The sequence below is a fragment of the Gymnoscopelus microlampas genome (genome assembly GCF_963454915.1).
Source record: "Gymnoscopelus microlampas genome assembly, chromosome: 9".
Classification (NCBI taxonomy): domain Eukaryota; kingdom Metazoa; phylum Chordata; class Actinopteri; order Myctophiformes; family Myctophidae; genus Gymnoscopelus; species Gymnoscopelus microlampas.
The window spans coordinates 57,804,947-57,832,576 of record NC_139946.1 but is presented as its reverse complement, the minus strand read 5'-3'; the positions used below and the strand labels follow the sequence as shown (position 1 = coordinate 57,832,576).

The following is a 27,630-nucleotide window of genomic DNA, read 5'->3' as shown; positions in this document are numbered from 1 at the left end:
GACTAGGACATGAGACTAGGACATGAGACTAGGACATGAGGCATGTCATTAGACTAGGACATGAGACTAGGACATGAGGCATGTCATTAGACTAGGACATGAGACTAGGACATGAGGCATGTCATTAGACTAGGACATGAGACTAGGACATGAGGCATGTCATTAGACTAGGACATGAGACTAGGACATGAGACTAGGACATGAGGCATGTCATTAGACTAGGACATGAGACTAGGACATGAGGCATGTCATTAGACTAGGACATGAGACTAGGACATGAGGCATGTCATTAGACTAGGACATGAGACTAGGACATGAGACTAGGACATGAGACTAGGACATGAGACTAGGACATGAGGCATGTCATTAGACTAGGACATGAGACTGGGACATGAGACTAGGACATGAGACTAGGACATGAGACTAGGACATGAGGCATGTCATTAGACTAGGACATGAGGCATGTCATTGTCTGGAGGCCCTTTAATTTGACATTTATATACAAAATGCTACACAACCAGAATCGAATGTACTAATGATTATAAAATAGATCTAACAGCTACATTAGACACATCTTATTAGAGACAATTAATCAACACATCACATTAATATTGTCTTTTATGTGTTTATTTACATTAGATTTCTATCATGAGTGACTCATCATGACTTCCTGTGTTTTTACAGGAAGCCTGTGGGACTACAAAGTCTGCTGTAATGAGAGCAACACCTGGTGGAGACTACACCACACTGCATTCAGTACTGTTTTAGAAATATCAATTATTTCAATGACTTCTTTGATCAAGAGGGTCTATGTATGTGTGTGTGTGTGTGTGTGTGTGTGTGTGTGTGTGTGTGTGTGTGTGTGTGTGTGTGTGTGTGTGTGTGTGTGTGTATATATATATATATATATATATATATATACATATATATATATATATATATATATATATATATATATATATATATATATATATATATATATATATACACACACACACACACAACAAAACAGGTTCTATGCACAGCAGCCATATTGTAAAGAAATTGAAGGCTCTGTTCTGGTCAAACAGACTCACTGGACACACTCTGCTACACCAGAGGGTCTCACAGTGTGGTTCAGGGACCCTCATGCGGTCCAGGGACCCTCATGGGTCTCAAAGTGGGGTCCAGGGACCCTCATGGGTCTCAAAGTGTGGTCCAGGGACCCTCATGTGGTCCAGGGACCCTCATGGGTCTCACAGTGTGGTCCAGGGACCCTCATGTGGTCCAGGGACCCTCATGGGTTTCACAGTGTGGTCCAGGGACCCTCATGTGGTCCAGGGACCCTCATGGGTTTCACAGTGTGGTCCAGGGACCCTCATGGGTCTCACAGTGTGGTCCAGGGACCCTCATGTGGTCCAGGGACCCTCATGGGTTTCACAGTGTGGTCCAGGGACCCTCATGCGGTCCAGGGACCCTCATATGGTCCAGGGACCCTCATGTCACATGGTTGCTGTGCATAGATCCTGTTGAATAATGGAGAAACTGATTATTTTAATAATTGTTTTTTTTTTAACTGTTTTCTACTAATTGACGTGAACAGATTTATTTTTAAATAATTGACAACATTGATTTTATGATGATTAATCACTTACATCCTGGTTTATACTTTATCGTACTACAGTGTCACATAAAAATGCTGATCTACAAGCTCACATGGCATCACTTTGTTTTTATACTCCATGAATGGATTATTCACATTCACTGTTCAGCGTTGCCAAGTCTTCTTACTATAAGCGACTTTGGGCTTGTTTTACTGTAAACCCTTTATACATCGGAAACATTTGAAAATAGTAGATCTACAAGCTCAGGACGCGTCGCATGACTCACATCATGCCGTGTTGTGAGCTTGTAGATCTGCTATCCCCCCTCCCTGAAAAAAACTCTTGAAGAAACATTTTAAATACACAAATCTTGTAAAACATAATTATTTTCAGATGGGGGTCTGACTCTGTGGCCAAATCCATATTCATGTGGGGTCATAGACATGAAAATGTTTGAGAACAACATTAGACCTTAAAGTCTGACTGGCCTTCCCATGTCCCTTATTTAGGGTTTGTTTTCATAGATTAATGCTTAATGCTTAGTTTCCTTCAGCCACATGACCATAAATTCAGGATATCATTGGGCAGAAACCTTGTAAAATAGCTGATCTACAAGTTCACAATGTGTCGCACATTGTGAACTTGTAGATCAGCTTCTTTTAAAAAAAGAATATTTTTAGTGAGAGGGGTTAAGCTAGCGTGTAGGTTTTATAAATATTGAAGCAAACTAAACTAAATAATAACTACATTGAATCACAGGTTGTTGCTTATTGGACGACATGCTGTGATGATGATATGTAGATAATGAATGATATATGAGTCCAGTTGATGGTGAAACAGTGTGAATAAAACTAATATGAATGATGCTGGACAGTAATTATAAAACTAATGAATATGAATGATGCTGGACAGTAATTATAAAACTAATGAATATGAATGATGCTGGACAGTAATTATAAAACTAATGAATATGAATGATGCTGGACAGTAATTATAAAACTAATGAATATGAATGACACTGGACAGTAAGTCATTCTATACTGAGGGCCCTATATCTTACGCCTACACTTTCTTGGAATTTTGTAATATTTTGAAAACCATTTTTAAATAGCTCAAATAGCCGATCTACATCCACACGTTGTGAGCTTGTAGATCGGCTATTTGAAGAAGAAGGGTTAAGGCGACACACACGGTAGGGCCCTGTCTCTCTTTTACTTCCTCTGCTGTTCTGTGAATGTTGTTGTTGCTTTGCCTTTAGAAACTAGTTGTTAAAACACACATGATGTCACCTTTTAATAATCTGACAGACCTCTGTCTGTCTGTCTGTCTGACTGACAGACAGACAGACAGACAGACAGACAGACAGACAGAATGACACACACACACACACACACACACACACACACACACACACACACACACACACACACACACACACGTCACATGATGTATTTATTGTTCTGAATGTTTTGTCTTTGTAATATATTTGTTTTCTCTCTCACAGTAAAACAATGAGTTGAGATGAATGAATAAATGTAATAAAATAAAGTCTGAATTTGTCTGTTTCTTTATAGAACTGAACCACAACACACCTATTATTATTATTATTATTAAACATATAGTGAAAGTAGCCGATCTACAAGCTCACAACACGTCACACTGCGACGTGTTGTGAGCTTGTAGATCGGCTACTTTCACTATATTTAAATAGGGGCTGAAGTGGTCAAATATAATATTTTTTCCCTTCCTACAAATGTAGTCAAAGTCATGTGCTTGCAAATAATAATAATAATAATGATGACAACAATAATAATAATATAGTCCATAAAGTGGGGAGTACATGTACTTGAGTACATGTACTTTATTACTTTAGTTACTGTCAGTACATTAGTTCTATCTCTAGCAGCTCACTCAGAGAGTGGGCGGGGTCTATGGGCTGGAACCAGGCTAGGCTACGTACACAACAGCAGCTGCAGTACACACATGTGGCCCGAGGAGGGCAGTGCTACTCCGTATATTAAACCGATACCTCATGACGCGTAGAGCTCTCTGCTATAAAACTACACGCACGCAAGTGAAGGAGCAGAGAGAGCAGAAAGCATTGAAATCACTTTAATGATCAGATTAAAGAACATTTATAACAGTTAATATTAACTCTAAATGGACGGAATAATGGAGGTGGACGGCAGTGTGATGGAGGGGGTGAGTTTATGTATTAACAATAACATACATACAGCTAAAGATAGCATTACTCAGCTAATGCTAGCTGTGCTACCAGGAAGACTGGGCACTAAGGGGACTGGGTACTAGAGAGACTGGGCACTAAGGGGACTGGGCACTAGAGAGACTGGGCACCAACATGTTAAACTGGTTCATTTACCCCCAAAGAAATGTAAATAGTTAATAATCAGGAAGTAATGTAATTAAACATGATTAGAGGATGCTGGAACATTCGACCATTAAGGCACAATATTTCTATAATTGGCTACAAATCGCTACAAAACCTGTATATTCAGTAATTTTGGGTATAAATAAGAAGTTGAATGATAAGTGTAGGTCTGATAATGATGTAATGTATACATTATTATTATTATTATTATTATTATTATTATAATGATGTACCTGCATGTTCACATCATGTATACTTTAAGAACATTTAACAAATTCGTCCAATTAAACATGGAGATGCCCACTCTTCCTTAGTGCCCACTCTTCCTTAGGGCCCACTCTCTTCCTTAGTGCCCACTCTCCTCCTTAGTGCCCACTCTTCCTTAGGGCCCACTCTCTTCCTTAGGGCCCACTCTCTTCCTTAGTGCCCACTCTCTTCCTTAGTGCCCACTCTCTTCCTTAGTGCCCACTCTCCTCCTTAGTGCACACTCTCTTCCTTAGTGCCCACTCTCTTCCTTAGTGCCCACTCTCTTCCTTAGTGCCCACTCTCCTCCTTAGTGCCCACTCTCTTCCTTAGTGCCCACTCTCTTCCTTAGTGCCCACTCTCCTCCTTAGTGCCCACTCTCTTCCTTAGTGCCCACTCTCTATCTTAGTGCCCACTCTCCTCCTTAGTGCCCACTCTCTTCCTTAGTGCCCACTCTCTTCCTTAGTGCCCACTCTTCCTTAGTGCCCACTCTTCCTTAGTGCCCACTCTCCTCCTTAGTGCCCACTCTCTTCCTTAGTGCCCACTCTCTTCCTTAGTGCCCACTCTCTTCCTTAGTGCCCACTCTCCTCCTTAGTGCCCACTCTCCTCCTTAGTGCCCACTCTCTTCCTTAGTGCCCACTCTCTTCCTTAGTGCCCACTCTCTTCCTTAGGGCCCACTCTCTTCCTCAGATCAATTTGGGTAAAATAGTTATTTTATAACTAACTTAGCAAATGTAAAGAATACCTCACTAAAAATAATGAGTTCGGTTTTATATCATGCTTTTCTGTGTACTCAAATGCACTTTACATAAGAACTTAACTAACAAAACAAACAATCAAACAAGAAAGTCAAGTAAGCAAACTGCAAAAGGAAAACGCATTGGAAGAAGAGAGAGGGTGATGGCAGAGGAGGATTGTCAGATGTAGGTTATCTTGATGGGATTTGAGTTGACATTTGCATGAGGGAAGTCAAGAGTTCTGCACGGCAATGGCTGGCGATGGTGAAGGCTTTGTGCCCCAGGGTGTGGTACTTGCTTGGTGATAGGGGTGAGTGGGTTGGTGTCTGCAGAGGCGGCGAATGAGGGAGTGCAGTCAGGTATAAGGGGGCAAGGTTGTTCAGGGCTTTGTAGGTGATGAGGGTGATTTTGATGTTGATGCGTTGCTGTCTTTTTTTTTTGTCCTCCTACAGATGCCAGGGGAGAAGTAGCCCTGATGCTGCTGCCTGTCATGCTCCCTCCGCCTGTTTATAGACATGGCAGAAAAGTGGTCCGCGCCAGTGTGGAAGAATCGAAAAGATTCTTCATTGATGTTAAGCCTGTAAGTAATTTACCTTTGAACAGAAATTAAAATATAAATTCATAGCTAAATGACTGCAATTGTTCTTTTACACTGTTGGAAAGCCTGATTCCTCTTTACAATGAGGTGCAACTATTCGTGGAATGAGTGACACAGCTTAACGTTTGTCAGGATACTCATTTCATGAAGCACTATTCTTACAAGTTGTAACTCGGTGTAAGTTATCACTCCATAGTGACGTGGGATGTATAAACCACAGACCACACATAAGTAGACTGGCCACACACCCAGAATAAATTGTTTAAGACTACGCCATTGAATTTAGGGCCGTCACGCTTCTTTCTCATAGAGCTCTATTAAATCAGATGATGGGGGTGGGAGGGGGTTGAAAGAGCTTCAGTAGAGAGCTGATGACAATTGCTCTGCACCGGTAGAAATAATTATCTTTTTTCTTTTCTTTCTCATCATAGGTCGGAACTAACATGGTGGAGTATTTGGAGCAGGCCAGAGCGTCCAGGTCGTGCCCGTTCGTGCTGCTGCTATCGGATGGGATGCAAGCTCTCAAGCCTTTGTGATCATCTCAGGGAAGGCTATTGAGACGGAGACGGCTCTTGCAGCTGTGGACACATGTTTCAAAACCTTTTATGTCTTTGACATTCAATATACATGTCAGTGTTTGCCTACTTGGCAATTCTTCCAGGATGTCGTCTATGGACTCGAGGGAACTGTTTCCCCAGCGGTGAAGTTCCTGAAGACGCAAATACTTGCTTGCAAGTAGACTGACCTGGATCCCCCCCACCATCTCTGCCTTTCTCTCCCCTCTCCCCTGCTCTGATCACATCCTTGGTAACTTTAGAAAGGGTCCACTTTAATTGTTAACTTATCAGCCAGATGTTGTCCAGTGCCACTGAATTCCTGTGGTGATTTGGTGGCAGAAAGATTAGAAATCTGTCTGGCGCGGTCCTCATTCAAGTCCTTGTTCGAGGACTTTAATGATTCGAGGGTTGATACATTGCTTGTTGCCATATTATTTCTAGGGTTGTAATGATTCCAGTTACATATTGTGAAGAATGGCAGGCTCCGTTCACTTAGAGCACTGTGCACTCTGTCTTCTCTTTTCAGAGATGAGACGTTTTTCATTTGTTCATACATAACGGTTGTTGTTCATAAGTGTTTACAAACTCCTATGGTCATTCTCTAATCTCTAATACATTTTGTCAGTGAAAGCTGATGTTTTGGAGCTGTTACAAAGAGGAGAAATGTTGTGGAATTTTATGTGACCGTTTAGTGTCATTACATTTTACATTTTATGTCAGTGAAATGGAAAGCTAATGTTTTGATGCTGTTTAAAAGGGGAGAAATGTTGTGAAATTTTATGGGAATTTTATATTTTGATGTGTTAAATTCTGTGACTAGAATTTTAATAAATCATTATTGTTACATTGGTGTGAGAATATATTTGATCAAGAAAACAAACAAAGGATCAGAGGTGAGTAAATGCCAACAAATTGTGATAATGTGATACTTTTGTTAAATTAATGACCATCAGTTGTGCCAATGAAATGTCGATTATAAAAGGGAACAACCCATTATAATTAGTAATAAAAAATAATAATGCATTAACAACCTGACTTGCTGGGTTTAAAGAAGTCTTAATTGGGTTATATGAACAACCTATTGTTGGGTATAAATAACATTTAATTGGGTTATATAAACAACCTATTGTTGGGTAAGTGAACCAACCCAACAGCCCAACTTGTTGGGTTTAAAGAACCTTTAATTGGGTTATATAAACAACCCAAACCCAATAAACAACCCAATCTGACAGACCTTTGTCACAGACAGACAGACAGACAGACAGACAGAATGACACACACGCACGCACGCACGCACGCACGCACGCACGCACGCACGCACGCACACACACACACACACACACACACACACACACACACACACACACACACACACACACACACACACACACATGATGTATTTATTGTTCTGAATGTTTTGTCTTTGTAATATATTTGTTTTGTCTCACACAGTAAAACAATGAGTTGAGATGAATGAATAAATGTAATAAAATAAAGTCTGACTTTGTCTGTTTCTTTATAGAACTGAACCACAACACACCTATTATTATTATTAAACATATATTGAAAGTAGCCGATCTACAAGCTCACAACACTGTGAGCTTGTAGATCGGCTACTTTCACTATATTTAAATAGGGGCTTAAGTGGTCAAATATAATATGTTTTCCCTTCCTACAAATGTAGTCAAAGTCATGTGCTTGCAAATAATAATAATAATAATAATAATGATGACAATAATAATAATAATATAGTCCATAAAGTGGGGAGTACATGTACTTGAGTACATGTACTTTATTACTTTAGTTACTGTCAGTACATTAGTTCTATCTCTACGTACACAACAGCAGCTGCAGTACACACATGTGGCCCGAGGAGGGCAGTGCTACTCCGTATATTAAACCGTTACCTCATGACGCGTAGAGCTCTCTGCTATAAAACTACACGCACGCCGTTTGATGACGTCATCTAAAGCGACCACTGCAAGTGAAGGAGCGAGAGAGAGCAGAAAATATTGAAATCACTTTAATGATCAGATTAAAGAACATCTATAGTTAATATTAACTCTAAATGGACGGAATAATGGAGGTGGACGGCAGTGTGATGGAGGGGGTGAGTTTATGTATTAACAATAACATACATACATACAGCTAAAGATAGCATTACTCAGCTAATGCTAGCTGTGCTACCAGGAAGACTGGGCACTAAGGGGACTGGGCACTAGAGAGACTGGGCACTAAGGGGACTGGGCACTAGAGAGACTGGGCACTAACATGTTAAACTGGTTCATTTATCCCCAAATAAATGTAACTAATTATTAATCAGGAAGTAATGTAATTAAACATGATTAGACTATGCTGGAACATTCGACCATTAAGGCACAATATTTCTATAATTGGCTACAAATCGCTACAAAACCTGTATATTCAGTCATTTTGGGAATAAATAAGAAGTTGAATGATAAGTGTAGGTCTGATAATGATGTAATGTATACATTATTATTATTATTATTATTATTATAATGTACCTGCATGTTCACATCATGTATACTTTAAGAACATTTAACAAATTCGTCCAATTAAACATGGAGATGCCCACTCTCTTCCTTAGTGCCCACTCTCTTCCTTAGTGCCCACTCTTCCTTAGTGCCCACTCTCTTCCTTAGTGCCCACTCTCTTCCTTAGTGCCCACTCTTCCTTAGTGCCCACTCTCTTCCTTAGTGCCCACTCTCTTCCTTAGTGCCCACTCTCCTCCTTAGTGCCCACTCTCCTCCTTAGTGCCCACTCTCTTCCTTAGTGCCCACTCTCTTCCTTAGTGCCCACTCTCCTCCTTAGTGCCCACTCTCCTCCTTAGTGCCCACTCTCTTCCTTAGTGCCCACTCTTCCTTAGTGCCCACTCTCTTCCATAGTGCCCACTCTCCTCCTTAGTGCCCACTCTTCCTTAGTGCCCACTCTTCCTTAGTGCCCACTCTCCTCCTTAGTGCCCACTCTCTTCCTTAGTGCCCACTCTCTTCCTTAGTGCCCACTCTTCCTTAGTGCCCACTCTCCTCCTTAGTGCCCACTCTCCTCCTTAGTGCCCACTCTCTTCCTTAGTGCCCACTCTTCCTTAGTGCCCACTCTCTTCCTTAGTGCCCACTCTCCTCCTTAGTGCCCACTCTCCTCCTTAGTGCCCACTCTCTTCCTTAGTGCCCACTCTCTTCCTTAGTGCCCACTCTCCTCCTTAGTGCCCACTCTTCCTGCGGTGTATTGTTGTGTTTTTGTCTACTGTTATTTGTATTTAAGTCAGTGGTTCTCAAAGTAGGGTCCAGGGGTCCTTGAGGGGCTTCCAGGGGGTCCCCAGCTAAAATATTAAAGGGATACTTCACTCTCAAACATGTTTGTGGTCATTTTAACGTCTAAATAAAATAAAATAGCCCTCTAACATGGTTAAAATGTAGTTTGATGAATCTAACATGGTTAAAATGTAGTTTGATGAATCTAACATGGTTAAAATGGAGTTTAAATTAATCTAATCTGAGTTCCCAGAAGTTTTCGCCAGCTCTCGCATAGAAACGGGAGGGGCGAGGAACTTCTGGGCCAAAACCCCTGTATTTGTGGGACAGTTCATATGAATGGCCTGTAGTTTGGCTGTTTAACCCCTGCTGGTGTCATAAAGAATATATCTTAACGCAAGCGGATGGGTTTTTGACAAACTTTAGACTTGATTTTCTTACCTTAATAAACATTGTCATAAATACTATATCAGTGGCGTGCACAGACATTTTGAGGGGCAGGTGCTCAAGTAAATTGTACTTTTTTTTGTTTACTTGGTCTGCTCCTTTTTCCCTCTACACCTATACCTCTTTGCCAAAAATAGCCGATCTACAAGCTCACAGCTTGTAGATCGGCTATTTTTGGCTAAAGTTCTCCTCAGAAAAGGGATGCTAGGTTTCGAGTGGTTATGGTAAAAAGAAAAATCACATCACATTAAGATTTGGCGGACCCCCTGTAGTAACTCTGAGGACCCCCTAGGGGTCCCGTACCCCCTGTTGAAGACCCCTGCTGTAAACTGAAAAAAAGGGCACTTCTGGTCAAGAGGGCAAAGGGCAGGTGCTCGAGCACCACCTAGAGTCTATCTGTGCACGTCCCTGTACTATATGCTTCCAGTCGCTAGTTTAAAGTCTCCTTTCAATCATCATGATATGGTTCATGCTTCTCCCAGTTCCCATTCTTCCCTGGTCCTTTCAATCATCATGATTGGCTGAAGGGATTGTCAGTCAACGGATCTTATGTTACCAGAGGGACATATCTTATATTTGATGGTGTATTTTAACGCATTTAATATTGTGTCTGATGTTTCCAGGGAGGACAGATCCTGAGGTTGTCCGCCGCTCTGAGCTGCATCACGGGCACAAAGATCAGAATCTCTCAGATCAGAGCCGGGAGAAGCTCTCCAGGCCTCAGGTAGGCGTCAGCCTCAGGTAGCTAAACATGCTAAGATGCTAACATAGTTAATTATGATTAATCGCAAATTAATCGCATATTTTTTATACGTTCTAATTTTCAAAATCTACCTTAAACAGATATTTTTCAAGTTTCTAATACTCTTCAATCAACATGGGAGTAGACAAATGCTTGCTTTATGCAAATGCATGTTTTTATTATTATTGTAACAATGACAAATACTGTCCAGAATCTTCAAGTAAAAGAAATGCTGAAATCATAAACTCAGGCATAGTAATGCTTACTAATACTAACACACAACGTAGTGTGTTCAACTTGACACTTGAACTATTCATCCCCATTTTGTTAACACAAAAGGATGACCAGTGATGCTATGCTCATTTGAGAAGTGGTTGCTCTCTATTTTAATGACAGCACGCGCACGTGCGCGCCCTCCCGCGCACGTGCATAAATGTTCCCTCACGTGCTCAGTGCGCACTGCTCACAGAACAGCTCTGACCAACATTATCATTATTAAATGTGCATAAATAGTAGGAAACATGTTTGTATAGGAAATTACTAGTTTTAGTTTAGTTTTTGTAAATGTTGCCTTGAAATAGAGAAGCTGAAAAGGGTGGCAGGATGTAGGCTATATAAAGAAATTATGTCAACAGATATGGTGGAAAAACAAACAATGTTTTAAATGTAGTCAGTTACATTGTTCATTTAGTTTGTATTTACTTTTCTAGTTTAAGTTATTAATTCAATTAAAGACATTGTTGTACACACAAACACAAAGCAAACTTAAAATAATCAGACAACTTGTTTACTTAAACTACTTTATTTTGAGGGGAAAAAAACAAGCTTCAGAGATTGAACAACATTACACAACATCACATACATGTTTTCAATGTAATTTAACAGTAGTTAAGTTTCAAAACAGTCAAGCAAGACCCCACTAGTGGCAGCGGTGGCCTAGTGGTTAGAGGGGCGGCCTTGATACCGGAAGGTCCCTAGTTCGATTCCCCAATTCATCACATCAATCATGAATCACCGCTGAATAGCCCTTGAGCAAGGCTTCCATGCAGGGTCCGGCTGGAAACAAGCTTCGTGCTTAGTCCGACACCCTGGGTAAACAACAAACTTTGCTTTGCTTTACCAATTGGTTTGGGGCTTGTATGGTTTAGCTTTTTTCACTCTCTTGTTCTCAGCTGCCTGATGGGCTCTCAGCCAAGTTCTCACATATGTCGTTGGATCCAGAACCTTGGAGGTGGCCCGTTTATCTTAATGAACATCAAAGATGCTACCGGTGAAACCATTAACCGTGTGCGGATTGGGGTGATGATTTGATTCATGGTGCTGAAACCCCCTTTCACATTCACACCTGACGACCTGCGCTATTGTTATGCTAAGTAGCCAGGTACTCGCTCGGCGCACGGATCGAGTGGAACGTATTCTTGCATGCACGCTCGTGCACCGCGCGTGCACATCCGTGCATGTGCCTGCGCGTCCCCCTGGCCAAATAAGTGGTTGCTCGGCGTGCAACCCCGTCCACTGAGCATTGCACCCCTGAGGATGACCCACATGCATTGCATTTGCATCCAATTCAAAACAAACAGTGCGATGCACAAAATGAATAAATAATTAATAATACATTAAAACTATGAATAAAGTGCGCATGAAACAGTGGGGAGTGTAATACAGACAGGACTCAATATAGTGCAGTTTGGCTATAGCCTGTAAACAGCTGTTCTGTAGTATTCAGCAGAGGCTGAACAACGCAGCCTCCTTCTCTTGTCTTTTTTTAACAGACAAAATTAACATGGAAACATTTTTGTATATATTTTTTTATTTCTCATGCCTTTTTTGTACATAGTGGTATATTTTTTTTTCTTCTGTATTTTTATGTTGATTTTTGAACTGTTTGGTTGCTACTATATATGTCTATGAAATTAATTCAAGGACCCCAACGGAAACAAGTCCGCAAGGACTTTTTTGGCCGGACCTTTTAGACAAAAGCATTATAAATGTAACTGTGTTGTTTTACATTCTTTTGCCTAATAAAAAATTCAATCAATCAACCAATCAACACGACAAAGGCAAAACAAGACAAAAGTATACAGTACACTTAGTTAGTTTTCTTTGCACTGAGCCAGTTGCTCAAACAGACAAGCCTGTTGACATGTTGGGATGACAGGGAGGCTCGCTTCTTATTAACAATGAATGTTATATTCATTCATGCTATATGTACACATTTATACTATTGTTTTATCCATTGTACTGTATTATCATTGTTTATATGTACATACACATTTATACCATTGTTTTATCCATTGTACTGTATTATCATTGTTTATATGTACATACACATTTATACCATTGTTTTATCCATTGTACTGTATTATCATTGTTTATATGTACATACACATTTATACCATTGTTTTATCCATTGTACTGTATTATCATTGTTTATATGTACATACACATTTATACCATTGTTTTATCCATTGTACTGTATTATCATTGTTTATATGTACATACACATTTATACCATTGTTTTATCCATTGTACTGTATTATCATTGTTTATGTACATACACATTTATACCATTGTTTTATCCATTGTACTGTATTATCATTGTTTATGTACATACACATTTATACCATTGTTTTATCCATTGTACTGTATTATCATTGTTTATATGTACATACACATTTATACCATTGTTTTATCCATTGTACTGTATTATCATTGTTTATGTACATACACATTTATACCATTGTTTTATCCATTGTACTGTATTATCATTGTTTATATGTACATACACATGTATACCATTGTTTTATCCATTGTACTGTATTATCATTGTTTATGTACATACACATTTATACCATTGTTTTATCCATTGTACTGTATTATCATTGTTTATATGTACATACACATTTATACCATTGTTTTATCCATTGTACTGTATTATCATTGTTTATATGTACATACACATTTATACCATTGTTTTATCCATTGTACTGTATTATCATTGTTTATATGTACATACACATTTATACCATTGTTTTATCCATTGTACTGTATTATCATTGTTTATGTACATACACATTTATACCATTGTTTTATCCATTGTACTGTATTATCATTGTTTATATGTACATACACATTTATACCATTGTTTTATCCATTGTACTGTATTATCATTGTTTATGTACATACACATTTATACCATTGTTTTATCCATTGTACTGCTCACGGGGGTTTGTTTATGTGCGGCATCGACGTCAGTGCATTACTTCCTGATTTCCCAAACTACGGTGTGGACCGAGGTTCAAACATCACAGCGCCTTAATCGTGCGTCAAAAAAAATAGTGCCGTTAAAACGATTGGGCGTTAACTCGTTAATAGCACGTTAACTTTGACAGCCCTAGTAATAATGTGTGTTAATGTGTATTAATGTGTATTAATGTGTATTAATGTGTGTTAATGTGTATTAATGTGTATTAATGTGTATTAATGTGTATTAATGTGTGTTAATGTGTATTAATGTGTAATAATGTGTATTAATGTGTATTAATGTGTGTTAATGTGTATTAATGTGTATTAATGTGTGTTAATGTGTGTTAATGTGTGTTAATGTGTATTAATGTGTATTAATGTGTATTAATGTGTAGTAATGTGTATTAATGTGTATTAATGTGTATTAATGTGTGTTAATGTGTGTTAATGTGTATTAATGTGTGTTAATGTGTATTAATGTGTAGTAATGTGTATTAATGTGTGTTAATGTGTATTAATGTGTATTAATGTGTATTAATGTGTATTAATGTGTATTAATGTGTATTAATGTGTATTAATGTGTATTAATGTGTAATAATGTGTATTAATGTGTAGTAATGTGTAGTAATGTGTAGTAATGTGTGTTAATGTGTGTTAATGTGTATTAATGTGTATTAATGTGTTGTAGAGCTCAGCATCTATCAGGCTTACAGCTGGTCAGAGACATCAGTGGAGGTCAGCTGGATGGAGCTGACATGGGGTCAACTGAGGTCACTCTGAGTCCTGGAAACATCCTGTCTGGAAACCACCTTGCTGACACACACACTGCAGGGTGAATACACACTACTACTACACACACACACACACACACACACACACACACACACACACACACACACACACACACACACACACACACACACACACACACACACACACACACACACACACACACACACACACACACTGCAGGGTGAAAACACACTAAAAAACATGGACCATGTTTCTGATGGTTCGTTCATGTAACACCTAGTGCCATTCGTAGCCTTCTTGTGTAGAGCTTTGCAGACATGGACCTTCTCCATGGGCCATGGGGCTGAGACATGGACCTTCTCCATGGGCCATGGGACTGAGACATGGACCTTCTCCATGGGCCATGGGACTGAGACATGGACCTTCTCCATGGGCCATGGGACTGAGACATGGACCTTCTCCATGGGCCATGGGACTGAGACATGGACCTTCTCCATGGGACTGAGACATGGACCTTCTCCATGGGCCATGGGGCTGAGACATGGACCTTCTCCATGGGCCATGGGGCTGAGACATGGACCTTCTCCATGGGGCTGAGACATGGACCTTCTCCATGGGACTGAGACATGGACCTTCTCCATGGGCCATGGGGCTGAGACATGGACCTTCTCCATGGGCCATGGGGCTGAGACATGGACCTTCTCCATGGGGCTGAGACATGGACCTTCTCCATGGGACTGAGACATGGACCTTCTCCATGGGCCATGGGGCTGAGACATGGACCTTCTCCATGGGCCATGGGGCTGAGACATGGACCTTCTCCATGGGGCTGAGACATGGACCTTCTCCATGGGGCTGAGACATGGACCTTCTCCATGGGCCATGGGGCTGAGACATGGACCTTCTCCATGGGCCATGGGGCTGAGACATGGACCTTCTCCATGGGCCATGGGGCTGAGACATGGACCTTCTCCATGGGGCTGAGACATGGACCTTCTCCATGGGCCATGGGGCTGTCTCTACCATGTGTGTTGTTAATAGTGTGTATTTTGTGTCCTCTAGGAGTGTGTGTCTGTTACTCCAGGTGTCTCTACCATGTGTGTTGTTAATAGTGTGTATTTTGTGTCCTCTAGGAGTGTGTGTCTGTTACTCCAGGTGTCTCTACCATGTGTGTTGTTAATAGTGTGTATTTTGTGTCCTCTAGGAGTGTGTGTCTGTTACTCCAGGTGTCTCTACCATGTGTGTTGTACGGTAACTCCTCCTCACAGCTCCGTCTGAAGGGAGGAACCAACGCAGAGATGGCTCCTCATATAGACTACACTGTACAGGTACCCAGATATTATTATTATATACATATATATAGATATTATGTTTTATCAATATATAGATATATAGTAGTGATGCGCGGGTTGACCCGTAACCCGCGGGACCCGCGGGTCAACCCGTGGCGCGGGTGGGTCAAGTCAGAATTTCGGAGGCAATTATGCGGGCTGTGGGTGAGCGGGTCAGCCGCTCTCACACGCAAAAAAATAAAAAATAATCACATGCTCTTGTTTTGTCTTTATTCCTAATAAGAGTAAGAATAATAACAATAAAACAGTTTGAATACACTTGGGATTATTTTCTAACCATGATTTTACAGAATTTAAAAAAAATCGCGGGTCGCGGGGCGGGTTGAGCCATAGATTTATATGTGGGTTTGCGGGGCGGGTTGAGGCGGGTTGGGTTCCGTTGGGGGGCGGGACGGGTCATGAAAAAACCCGACCCGCACATCACTAATATATAGATATATATACATATATATATATATACATATATATGTATATATATACATATATATGTATATATATGTATATATATACACATATTATGTCTTATCAGCTAAGGATGTGCCGATATGATTTTTTTTTAAATGGTTCGATATTGAATAAAAAATCGAATCAAACCGTAATACCGTAATTTTGACCACTGGAGGTCACTTGAGTCTTTTTTCCTTTTTATGTTTTCTATGTGCTGTTATTGACCCCTATGCTATGTTACATGAATTATCCTATTAGATTTCTATGATATTATATTATATTATATTATATTATATTCTAATCTAAAAATAAGCTGCATCTCCCTAGCCAGAGTGACCGCCTCCGTCTCCACTTTACGCACAATGTCACCCAACTCTTCTTCATCGAAATGAATCCCACCGTACCGTGGATCAATGAAGGTAGCCGTGCGCAGCAACTCTTTCACTAAGGCCTTATCATATTTGTCCTCTAGACGCTTCAAGATGCCCTCCTTCAGATCCTTAGTGAGAGTTACATCATCCTCTGCCACACACTAAATCTCACTCCTCATGAGTTTGAGCACTGGGATAAGCGACGATGAGGTGACATAGTTCTCCCCTGAGAGAATGTCAGTGAAATCACTGACTGGCTTGAGGGCTTTGTTCACCGCGATCAACACATCCTTATCAGACCAGTTGAGTTTGGCAAATACATTTGGGGTCATTCGCTTGAATGCGACGTATTGCTAATTCCTGCTCCACAATTCGCTCGATCATCTTCTGTTTGGAGCCCCAGCGAGTTGCACAATCCTGTTTGATGATAATAATACAATTGTAAAGGTAGTGGAGGTGCTAAGCAACATTTGACTTCAAGTCATGATGCAAAGGTCCCCTTTGGTATGGAAGTACCTTAGGGCCATAGGAAAAGAATTATCCAAAGAGACGAGTTAGATCACCCTTTTTTATTTTTTATAGGCGTTTTTTAAAAATGGCCGCCAACAATTAACCACTATTACACCAGACTCCATATCTTTGCTTCTGTTAGAGCTATAATAATAATATTGGTGTCAAAGTGTACATTTTTGGGGTCAAGGAATTCAATTAGATAGGTTGCAATGCAAAAAAACGAATACTTCATTAATTGCCATGACAGCGGGGGGTAAAATATGCAAACTTCATTAAAAAAATACGTTTTAACAGGGTAACTTAACCCCTCCCCCTCTAAAACTTGTATTTACTTTTCCCTTTGTCATGGAAGTACCTTAGGGCCATAGGAAAAAAAATATCCAAAGAGACAAGTTTGATCACCCTTCATTTTCTTTATATAGGCGTTTTAAAAAAAAGGCTGACGACAATTAACCACTATTATATCAGACCCCATATCTTTGCTTCTGTTAGAGCTATAGTAATAATATTGGTGTCAAATTGTACATTTTTGGGGTTGAGGCATTCAATTAAATAGGTTTCAATGTAAAATACCCAATGCTTTACTAATTGCCATGACAGCGGGGGGTAAAATATGTAAATTTCATTTGAAGAATACGTTTTAACAGGGTAACTTACCCCCCCTCTAAAACTTTGATTTACTTTTCCCTTTGGTATAGAAGTACCTTAGAGCACTAAAAAAGAAATGATCCAAAGAGACAAATAAGATCACTCTTCATTTCTGAAATATATGCGTTTTTAAAAATGGCCGCCACCATTTGAAGTGATACAGCAGAACCCATATTTACTTCTGTTAAAGCTATAATGGTAAACATTTTTAGGGTCAAGGAATCCAATTAATTAGGTTTCAAGGCAAAACAAATCCCCAATAATTTTCTTACTACCATGACAATGGGATTGTTGTGGTAATTTGAGTCTTGCCCTTGCAAATAACCAGTTCTGGCAAGTCCCTTGAAACAATTGAAATTGAAGCCATTCATCAAAGGGCAAAAGGAAGAGGGGGCTCGACTCATCATTTACAGCCTTTTCCAAATATCGCTCATAAGCCTTCATCACAAGTACAGAGCAGCTACAGACACCTGATGCATGTACCAGGTTCTGCAGATGTGGTCAACACCAATGAAAGACTGAGCTTTGCCACTAGTTGAATTACCACTATTGGTGAGAGCTGTAGTCCATCCACTGCCATTCATCCAGCCAGTCTCCAGACACACTCCAGAGCATCTTTTTTGGCAAGTGTGAATAGGGGTTGATCAACTAACATGACTGGTGTCTGACCTGGATTTAGGTAGTTGATTGCTTAAAGGAGGACATTCATTGCATGCCAAGCCAAGCCATAGTGGGACTGGTAGGAGACTCTGTGAACAGTGGCAGTATACATGATCTGGATGGGGGGGCTGAACAAGGCTCTGCAATGCTTGCATAATATGCACCCCATGAGATCCATTCTTCATCCTCAAGGTTGTCTTTCCCCACAAGGTGTCGGTGACTCTCTCCAACCACTGGGAGCCTTCTTCAAGTATGTTGCTGAGAGGACAAGAGGCTGGCTGAGGATGACTGTTTGTATTAAAGGGCAGGAACATCAGTTTGGAGTGAAACATCCAGATCCATTGTTGTGTAGAAAGCTGGAAAGGATTGTACATGCTTCTTCCCCATCTTAGCTGGAACTAGGATGTTAGTGAGATTGGCTGTTTGTTGGTCATCTGACGGGAAGTGCTGCTGAATGCTTATGCATGTCCCGTGGAGGGCTGATTTTGCTGTTGTTGACGATGGGTTGAGGTCAATGTTGTCAAAACCACCATTAGTGAAGACACCCTTAACTGCCTGAGGTGGGACCACCACACCAATCTGCTCCCACTGATTGATCACTGTACTCAATGTTTTCAAGCGATCACATGATACACCATACCTCGCTTATGCATGGTATCCACCTGGTGTTTACTGCCAGTATGCAGGTGCAGATTCATTGCCAGATACAGTGAAGCTGTGGTTCCCTTTCTCTTATGTGACAACTAACACTACAGACTTTTCTTGGATCTGCATTTCACAGAGTTGTAAATGATTTGCTGCCCAATTGATGTAGCAACCTGGCACTTCTCTGGTTCAGGGGCTGGCTGGTCAATACCTTATCCATCCAGAAGCATCTTTAGGAACAATTGCAGCAGGGGAGGGATTGAATCAGGAGGCTGTGAAGGAACCTGTAAATTATTGTTTCATCGGAAGATATTCTCCCCGGAGGATTTTAGCTGCTCTGAAGATGATGGAGACATCAGTAAATGTGTTGCTTTTCATGCCAACAACAGCTTTCAGGTCATCATCAAACAACATAACAGGGACCAGCCACGATCTAGTCGCACAGATCTGATGTCAATATCCTCTCGAAGGCGCGTGGTGTTACATTTAATAATAATTGATTGACTCAAACAATTCATTGAGGACATGTGCTCTGATGACCTGTGTTGCCTTATTTTCTGTCGTGTCACAGCGGCGGTTTCTGCTTTTCTATAGAGCCTAGTCAGGCATGCACGATGATGCACTGCCTCCATAGCTACCATGTCACCAGCAGCTTGTTTAGCTAACAGACACTTGTCACCCAGCACCTGAGCACATTATTTCACTTCTCGATCCAATCCCAGGGTGGAAGCCGTCCTTAGTTCCTTTCTGTTGCCAACTTCACCACAGAAGAAACACGGTGTGGTTTATTCACATGAGGATGATGATGAGCATGAGAGTATAGCCTGTGCAGTGAACTTGCCACCACCATTCATGCACTGTGTTTTTACTGGGCTCACAGACTCTTCATGTCTTCTTCTTGCTCTGTCCACTTTTTGATCAATAATGGCACAGTTAACATAAAAAACATTCTGTATTCAATGAGAAAGTAATACAAACCTCAAATTGAACCCCAAAGTGTCTCAGATTTTCTGTCACCTCTGATTTCATCAAATTGTCGCAGTCCCTTGTGCAGAATTTATGTTTTGTGGCAGCAACAGGTGTAACTCTCAGGTGATAGCAGTCAGACATATACACTTACAGTCAGACAGACACTAATCTCTCAAGACAGATTCAGAGCTCTGCAGCTGAATCTGTCGGGAGCTCCTGATACAACGTGTATAGTTAGGAATGTTAGGAATGTAAACAAAGACACGTAGACCGGAAGTGGAGGGCTGAGGGCGGACCTAATGGCCACCATCCTGTTATCCACATTCTATTGGGAGGTCCCCCCCAGAGTCAAATCTTAAGGAAAAAAATAGCAGAGGGTGCTGTTTTTTCCTTTTTTTGACTGGGTTCCTAGATTGGACAGACACACATAGAGCATATGGCCTGTGCATAAGAGGTTGTACTTCTTTAAAAAAATAATAATAGGGGGAACATTTTAATATCACTTATTTTGTTGATGAAATGTGCATATTTTACCCCCATTGTGAGGGTAATGAGAAAACTATTGGGTTTTTTAGTCTTGGAACCTATGTAATTGTATTCCTTGGCTCCAGAAATGTACACTTTGACACCAATATTATCATCATAGCCCTAACAGAAGCAAAGATATGGGCTATGCTGTATTGCTGTAAATGGTGGCGGCCATTTTTTAAAACACAAATACTTTAGAAATGACGTCTTATCTAGTTTGTGTCTTTGTTTTAATTAAATTTTTAGAGGGGAAATAAATGGAAAGTTACCAGTTATTTACGTATTTTTCTAATAAAATGTGCATATTTTACCCCTGTTTTCAATGGTAATAAGAAAATGATTGGGTTTTTTGCCTGGAAACCTATTGAATTGGATTATTTGACCCCAAAAATGTACACTTTGACACCAATCATATTATTATAGCTTTAACAGAAGCAAAGATATTGGTTCTGCTGTATTGCTGTAAATGGTGGCGGCCATTTTTTAAAACGTGTATATTTCAGAAATGAAGGGTGATCTAACTCGTCTCTTTGGATAAATGTTTTCCTATGGTCCTAAGGTACTTCCATGCCAAAGGGGAAACTAAATTAAGGTTTTAGAGTGGGGAAAAATGGAAAGTTACCCTGTTAAAACAACATTTTCCAATTAAATTAGCATATTTTAGCCCTGTTTTCATGGCATTGATAAAATGATTATATTTTTTTGCCTTGAAACCTATTGAATTGGATTACTTGACCCCAAAAATGTACACTTTGACACCAATATTATTGTTATAGCTTTAACAGAAGCAAAGATATTGTTTTTGCTGTATTGCTGTAAATGGTGGCGGCCATTTTTAAAAACATGTATATTTCAGAAATGAAGGGTGATCTAACTCGTCTCTTTGGATAAATGTTTTCCTATGGCCCTAAGGTACTTCCATACCAAAGGGGACCTTTGCATCATGACTTGAAGTCAACGGCATATTTTTGGGTCCTAACACCTCCACTAAGGGGGGCTATAATTATAATGTATCTATAAATAACATGAAATAGCCTACTTATTTAATATGCACGTATTGTTTATTTCTATTAATTAATAACTGGGTGGTCTTTCTTAACTACAAGGCCATAGAGGCTACATTATGTTTTTATTGATTGATCGTTATCTCACCGTAATAAGCGAGTTGTCTGGTAAATCGAGGTCCTTCTGTGCTAGGGCCATGTCCCTCTTTCTCTTCCAGCTGTGAGAAAACTGGCAAATGGTGCTGCGACACCGCTGCATGGTGTTATCTATCCTCTTGCGATTTGGTTCGGCTGCCAGTGTGTTGTTCACGGCAAGATGCAGGTTATGGCCAAAACAATTGGCCCACGGCCAGCACAATTCCTTGGTGATGGCAGCACCAATCCGTTGTTATTGCTGACAAGTTTATGTAACCTGATCCCCTGCCTGTTTGTTGCTGAGCAGCAGCAGATTCCGCAGCACCACTGCGCGTCTATAAAGCGCTGGACTCTGTTTATAGTATACACAAACATAATAAATATAATACAAATGGAATTAATGCCATCGGCAGCGCACGTTTTTGGAAGTTATATTTTAATTGGACACACTTTTAATAATCATTTTATTTTTATATGACAGACTGGTTTAGTCGGTCCACATAAAATGAACCGGTTTAATCAAGTAAACCGGATCTAACCGGGTAAATCGGAAATCGTCACAACCTTATTATCAGCGTATTTTAAATGTTTAATGTTTGTTTTTGTTCAGGTTTTCAAACCAATCCTGGAGAAGTTTGGAATCCATTTTGACCTGGACATCAGGATGAGGTGTGTGTGTGTGTGTGTGTGTGTGTGTGTGTGTGTGTGTGTGTGTGTGTGTGTGTGTGTGTGTGTGTGTGTGTGTGTGTGTGTGTGTGTGTGTGTGTGTGTGTGTGTGTGTGTGTGTGTGTGTGTGTGTGTGTGTGTGTGTGTGTGTGTGTGTGTGTGTGTGTGTGTGTGTGTGTCTGTCTCAGTGACAGTGTGTATATGTGTATAATGGGTGTTTATATGTGTGTGTGTGTGTAGAGGTTATTTTCCTAAAGGTGGGGGGGACGTGGTGGTGACAGTGAATCCAGTCAAAGAGCTCAGTCCCATCGTCATGACGACCAGAGGAAACATCACACAGATTTATGGAAGGTCCTTCGTCGCTGGAGTCCTACCCTTCAAGGTTTGACCTTTAACCTCTGGCCCCTGATCATTAACCATTAACCCCTGGAGTCCTACCCTCCAAGACAAAATACAATGTATGTATAGATATATAGATGTATCTATATATCTACATATCTCTGTATATATATACATCTAGCAATATATCTGACAAAAATAGCAAGACTCACCATCTCCGGTTTACTTCCTGTATCTGTGTGAAGTAGGCGGAGCGTTTTTAGGAAACAGGAAGCAGGTTTGAGTCTATTGATTCTAATAGAAGAGTGAAGGTGAACGGTCGTTAGAGATGATACGATAATCGTTATTATCGTATCATTGTGATAGAAAATGCTCACAATAATCGCATCGCAGAGATTTACATTTATGGTGGAATTGTCCTCCGTCATACACTGGGATCAGTTCACCTTCACAGAGCTGCATATCCGCTACCGTCTTTTTTCACTCTATAAATCTCTTTGCCAAAAATAGCCGATCTACAAGCTCACAACGTGTCGCGTTGTGAGCTGGTAGATCGGCCTAAACGGGACATGTTCATGTTTTCATACACTGTGCTGACTGCAGTTTACTTTGTTGTTGTCTGAGAAGTGAGAACCACGTCGGTTGGTGCGCTGGTATCATCGGTCCGTCTGAAACTCGTCCAGTGAGAAACGCTTTTTAACGTACGTGTGTGTGTGTGTGTGTGTGTGTGTGTGTAGCTGGCTAAAGAGATGAGTTCAGCAGCGGTCAGAACCATCAGGAAGGACATTAAAGACGTGGACGTCAACATCACTCCTGTTCAGGAAGACAAGCAGCACGCCTATGGCAACGGGAACGGCATTATGTAACACACACACACACACACACACACACACACACACACACACACACACACACACACACACACACACACACACACACACACACACACACACACACGTTTAACATCTTTATTTGTACAATAATATTTGTAATTCTATCATATATTTATATAATAACTGTATTGTATTATTTATAGTCATATTACTGATGATATGTTTATTATTTATAGAATCATTGCTGAATCCTCCACTGGATGTCTGTTTGCTGGATCAGCTCTGGGCAAGAGAGGTCTGTCTGTCTGTCTGTCTGTCTGTCTGTCTGTCTGTCTGTCTGTCTGTCTGTCTGCCTGCCTGCCTGCCTGTCTGTCTGTCTGTCTGTCTGTCTGTCTGTCTGTCTGTCTGTCTGTCTGTCTGTCTGTCTGGAGAGCTGTCTGTCTGTCTGTCTGTCTGTCTGTCTGTATGTCTGTCTGTCTGTCTGTCTGTCTGTCTGTCTGTCTGTCTGTCTGTCTGTCTGTCTGTCTGTCTGCCTGCCTGCCTGCCTGCCTGCCTGTCTGTCTGTATCTCTGTCTGTCTGTCTGTCTGTCTGTCTGTCTGTCTGTCTGTCTGTCCGTCTGGAGAGCTGTCTGTCTGTCTGTCTGTCTGTCTGTCTGTCTGTCTGTCTGTCTGTCTGTCTGTCTGTCTGTCTCTCTGTCTGTCTGTCTGTCTGTCTCTCTGTCTGTCTGTCTGTCTGTCTGTGACATTAGACAAGTCCAAACTGTCCATAAAACCATATTTATTTGACAACTAAGAAGCACTAGGTCTGCTCTGATCTAAACGTGTCTGTGGTTGATTCAGATCTTATGTTTTTTATCTTTATTTGTTGCATCAAAAGGTGGGAATATTTACTGTTATGTTTTTATTCTATTTAATTTAGCTAACCCTGACTTTATAACAGGATCATTATGATTATTATTAATAATAATATATTATTGTAGGAGTCAGTGCAGACAAGGTGGGGATTGTTTTACATTCATATTATTATTATTATTATTATTACATATAATAATATATTATTAATATAGGAGTCAGTGCAGACAAGGTGGGGATTGATGCGGCTGAGATGTTAATGAAGAATATCAGACACAATGGATGTGTAGACGACTTCCTACAAGACCAGGTACACACACGCACACGCACACGCACACGCGCGCGCGCACGCACACACACACACACACACACACACACACACACACACACACATCCATACTTATGTTAATTATTCAACGGTACATTGAGAACCAGGTATGGAGGTCAACTTTAGTAATGTTCTGTGTGTGTGTGTGTGTGTGTGTGTGTGTGTGTGTGTGTGTGTGTGTGTGTAGCTCATCATCTTCATGGCTCTGGCTAAGGGAACATCTCGGATTCGAACCGGAGCCGTTACGCTGCACACCAAGACCGCTGTGCATGTAGCTGAACTACTGACTGAGGTATTATTATTATCATCATCACATGAATTAAAGTTTTCAGTCACCATGACTGATTTCAGTCATTTGGATTCAATAGAAGCCAGCATGTTTTCTATGGAAGCATGTTGTGCCGCGAACATAGCCTATTCTACAAGCTCTCAATGCGTCTCCGACGCATTGAGAGCTTGTAGAATAGGCTATTTTTCATTATTATTTTGAAAGATTACAGCATTTGAAGTGGTCAAGCTAGCAATATGTTCAGAAACATATTCCATAAACCCTAATATCTCGGATATTTCACAAAAGCAAAGGCTAAAGCCTCAGTCTGTGATTTATCAAGGCAGAAACAATATTACTAAAACCTATTTTACATATTGTGTTCATTGTTTAGAAAACAGCGCTACTGTGGGGGGTGGGCTCCTTTCACACTGTTTCACAAATGTTATAATAGGACTTGGCCATACACATTTTTTTCAGTCGTGAGTTTTTATTTAGCTTTAATCCATGTCATCATGTAGGTGTGTATATATAGTATATATAAGACATGAAAAGGTTTGACAACCACTGATATAGAAACATCCATTTATCAGAATACTGTTGGTATTTAGAAGACCTTTGTAGAATCTGCTTCAGGTCTTAATGGGTTAAACCTCCATCTATTTGTTCATTTTTTTTTGTTTTTTTCTTCTTTAGGCAAAGTTTACGATCACTTCCTGTGAAGAAGAGCCTGGCTGTAACATCATTGAATGTCAGGGGTCAGGGGTCATCAACCCTCACCTGTAAAAGATTCAAAACGGTTAAAGATTCAAAACTGTCAAAAAGATTCATAACTGTTAAAGATTCATAACTGTTAAAGATTCATAACTGTTAAAGATTCATAACTGTTAAAGATTCATAACTGTTAAAGATTCATAACTGTTAAAGATTCATAACTGTCAAAGATTCATAACTGTCAAAAAGATTCATAACTGTCAAAAAGATTCATAACTGTCAAAGATTCATAACTGTCAAAGATTCATAACTGTTAGATATAAAAATAAATGTCAAAAAGAAAGATTCATAACTGTCAAAGATTAAAAAACTGTCAAAAATGATTCTAAACTGTTGGATTGTTTTAGTTTGTTTTGTTTTTATTCACGGTAATGTTTTAGGGGCAGTTAAAGATCATAAGAAGTTTATTTCCTGTTTATTAAATTGCAACAGGAACCTTTTAGAATGTTTGTAGGTAAAATAAGGTCTAATTTTAATTTATTCCATCAGGGAAATGTTTTTCAGGTCAACGACCTCTTAGCTGAGAGAGAGAGGATTTAAAATGTTGCAGATTAAAGCTTTTCTTATATTTTTTAGATGGTTCCATAGACTTGGGCATCTATCATCAGTTTGTTTACATGATCTTTTCTATGAATGTGTTGGATCATGTTCATGTATATTTTCAGACATTTAACCACATCTTAATACTTGACCATTGTCTCTGTACTTGGTCTGCTCTTTTCCCCTCTACACCAAACGGCTTCGCGGTAAATAGCCGATCTACAAGCTCAATGCCTGGCAGTGCCATGCGTTTGAGCTTGTGAATGCTAGGGGGTTCATGAAAAAATAAAGAATATGAAAAAGTTTCCTATCACACAAAAACTTGGTGGACCCCCTGTAGTAACACTGAGGACCCCCTAAAGGCCCCGGACCCCCTGTAGTAACACTGAGGACCCCCTAAAGGCCCCGGACCCCCTGTAGTAACACTGAGGACCCCCTAAAGGCCCCGGACCCCCTGTAGTAGCCTACATACAGTAGGTACAGTATGTAGGCCTACATACTGTACCTACTGTATGTAGGCCTACATACAGTAGGAGGGGTTATATATTATAATCATTGTTTGTGTTCATTTAGAAGGAACAGGAAGTTATTTTAAACATCAATGGAGGCACTGAACCTAAAGTCTGTGGAAACTCACACCTTACCACCTGATACACACACACACACACACACACACACACACACACACACACACACACACACACACACACACACACACAGCCTGTTGGAACACTGAACACCACCTGATCCATAGAACACCCTGAAACCCAAACCCGTGTAACATGAACCCCTCAGTCTGTGTGTGTGTGTGTGTGTGTGTGTGTGTGTGTCAGTACACAGTGTGAGGTAGACAGTGTTATGGTGTGGGAGGTGTTTTTCAGACGTTTGTGTGTTTATTAGATCTATATCTTTATTATTAGGTCAGACATGTAGAGACGTTTACATTCAGATCAGATGTAAGGACATGTTTACAGATGTTTAGATGGCCGTAGCCTCCAGGCGTCATGGCTGAGGTTCTGACATGGAGGGCTCAGGAACACACAGAGTGGAGTTTACCTCCTAGTGCTCCTCACCGCGTCTGGATCTCCCTCATAGCAGGTCAGTTCACTCTGTACCTTATTGTGTTGTTACGGGTCCATTTGGTTCTATCTGTACACTCTCAGAGTTACAGACCTGTAAGGGTCCATTTGGTTC

General features: G+C 40.4%; 2 protein-coding genes and 1 long non-coding RNA gene across 4 annotated transcripts in view; all 3 read left to right on the top strand.

Moving 5' to 3' along the window:
* Window positions 1-820, top strand: part of LOC311052562 (uncharacterized protein) — a 10,233-nt gene extending 9,413 nt beyond the window's left edge. Inside the window, exon 5 of the mRNA XM_084067562.1 lies at window positions 685-820. Coding sequence (XP_083923688.1) covers window positions 685-686 — 2 coding nt within the window. The 3' untranslated portion in view covers window positions 687-820. The remainder of the gene's footprint in view (window positions 1-684) is intronic.
* Window positions 821-1,013: 193 nt separating this feature from the next.
* Window positions 1,014-2,336, top strand: LOC311051959. The gene is made up of 2 exons (XR_014601447.1): window positions 1,014-1,413; window positions 1,452-2,336. It is a non-coding gene; the product is annotated as an uncharacterized lncRNA (long non-coding RNA).
* A 1,309-nt stretch (window positions 2,337-3,645) lies between these two features.
* On the top strand, window positions 3,646-26,199 carry rtca (RNA 3'-terminal phosphate cyclase). 2 transcript variants are annotated; one of them, XM_084067856.1, is made up of 11 exons: window positions 3,646-3,785; window positions 10,447-10,547; window positions 14,500-14,643; window positions 15,769-15,892; window positions 22,447-22,505; window positions 22,743-22,884; window positions 23,579-23,703; window positions 23,911-23,969; window positions 24,742-24,836; window positions 25,042-25,146; window positions 25,819-26,199. In XM_084067856.1, the coding sequence occupies exons 1-11, from the start codon at window positions 3,744-3,746 to the stop codon at window positions 25,906-25,908; spliced, it is 1,086 nt and encodes a 361-aa protein (XP_083923982.1). In that variant the 5' UTR covers window positions 3,646-3,743; the 3' UTR covers window positions 25,909-26,199. The 2 variants fall into 2 exon arrangements, with proteins under 2 accessions (XP_083923982.1, XP_083923981.1); XM_084067855.1 differs by lacking the exon at window positions 3,646-3,785 and adding an exon at window positions 8,082-8,217.
* The last annotated feature ends 1,431 nt before the right edge of the window (window positions 26,200-27,630 follow it).

Bases quoted from the DNA above. Each gene is read 5' to 3' on its own strand.
- rtca (XM_084067856.1), top strand. From the start codon at position 3,744: ATGGACGGAATAATGGAGGTGGACGGCAGTGTGATGGAGGGG. The intron at 14,644-15,768 runs GTGAATACACAC...TGTGTCCTCTAG, and splicing joins GCTGACACACACACTGCAGG to GAGTGTGTGTCTGTTACTCC. The intron at 24,837-25,041 runs GTACACACACGC...GTGTGTGTGTAG, and splicing joins ACGACTTCCTACAAGACCAG to CTCATCATCTTCATGGCTCT.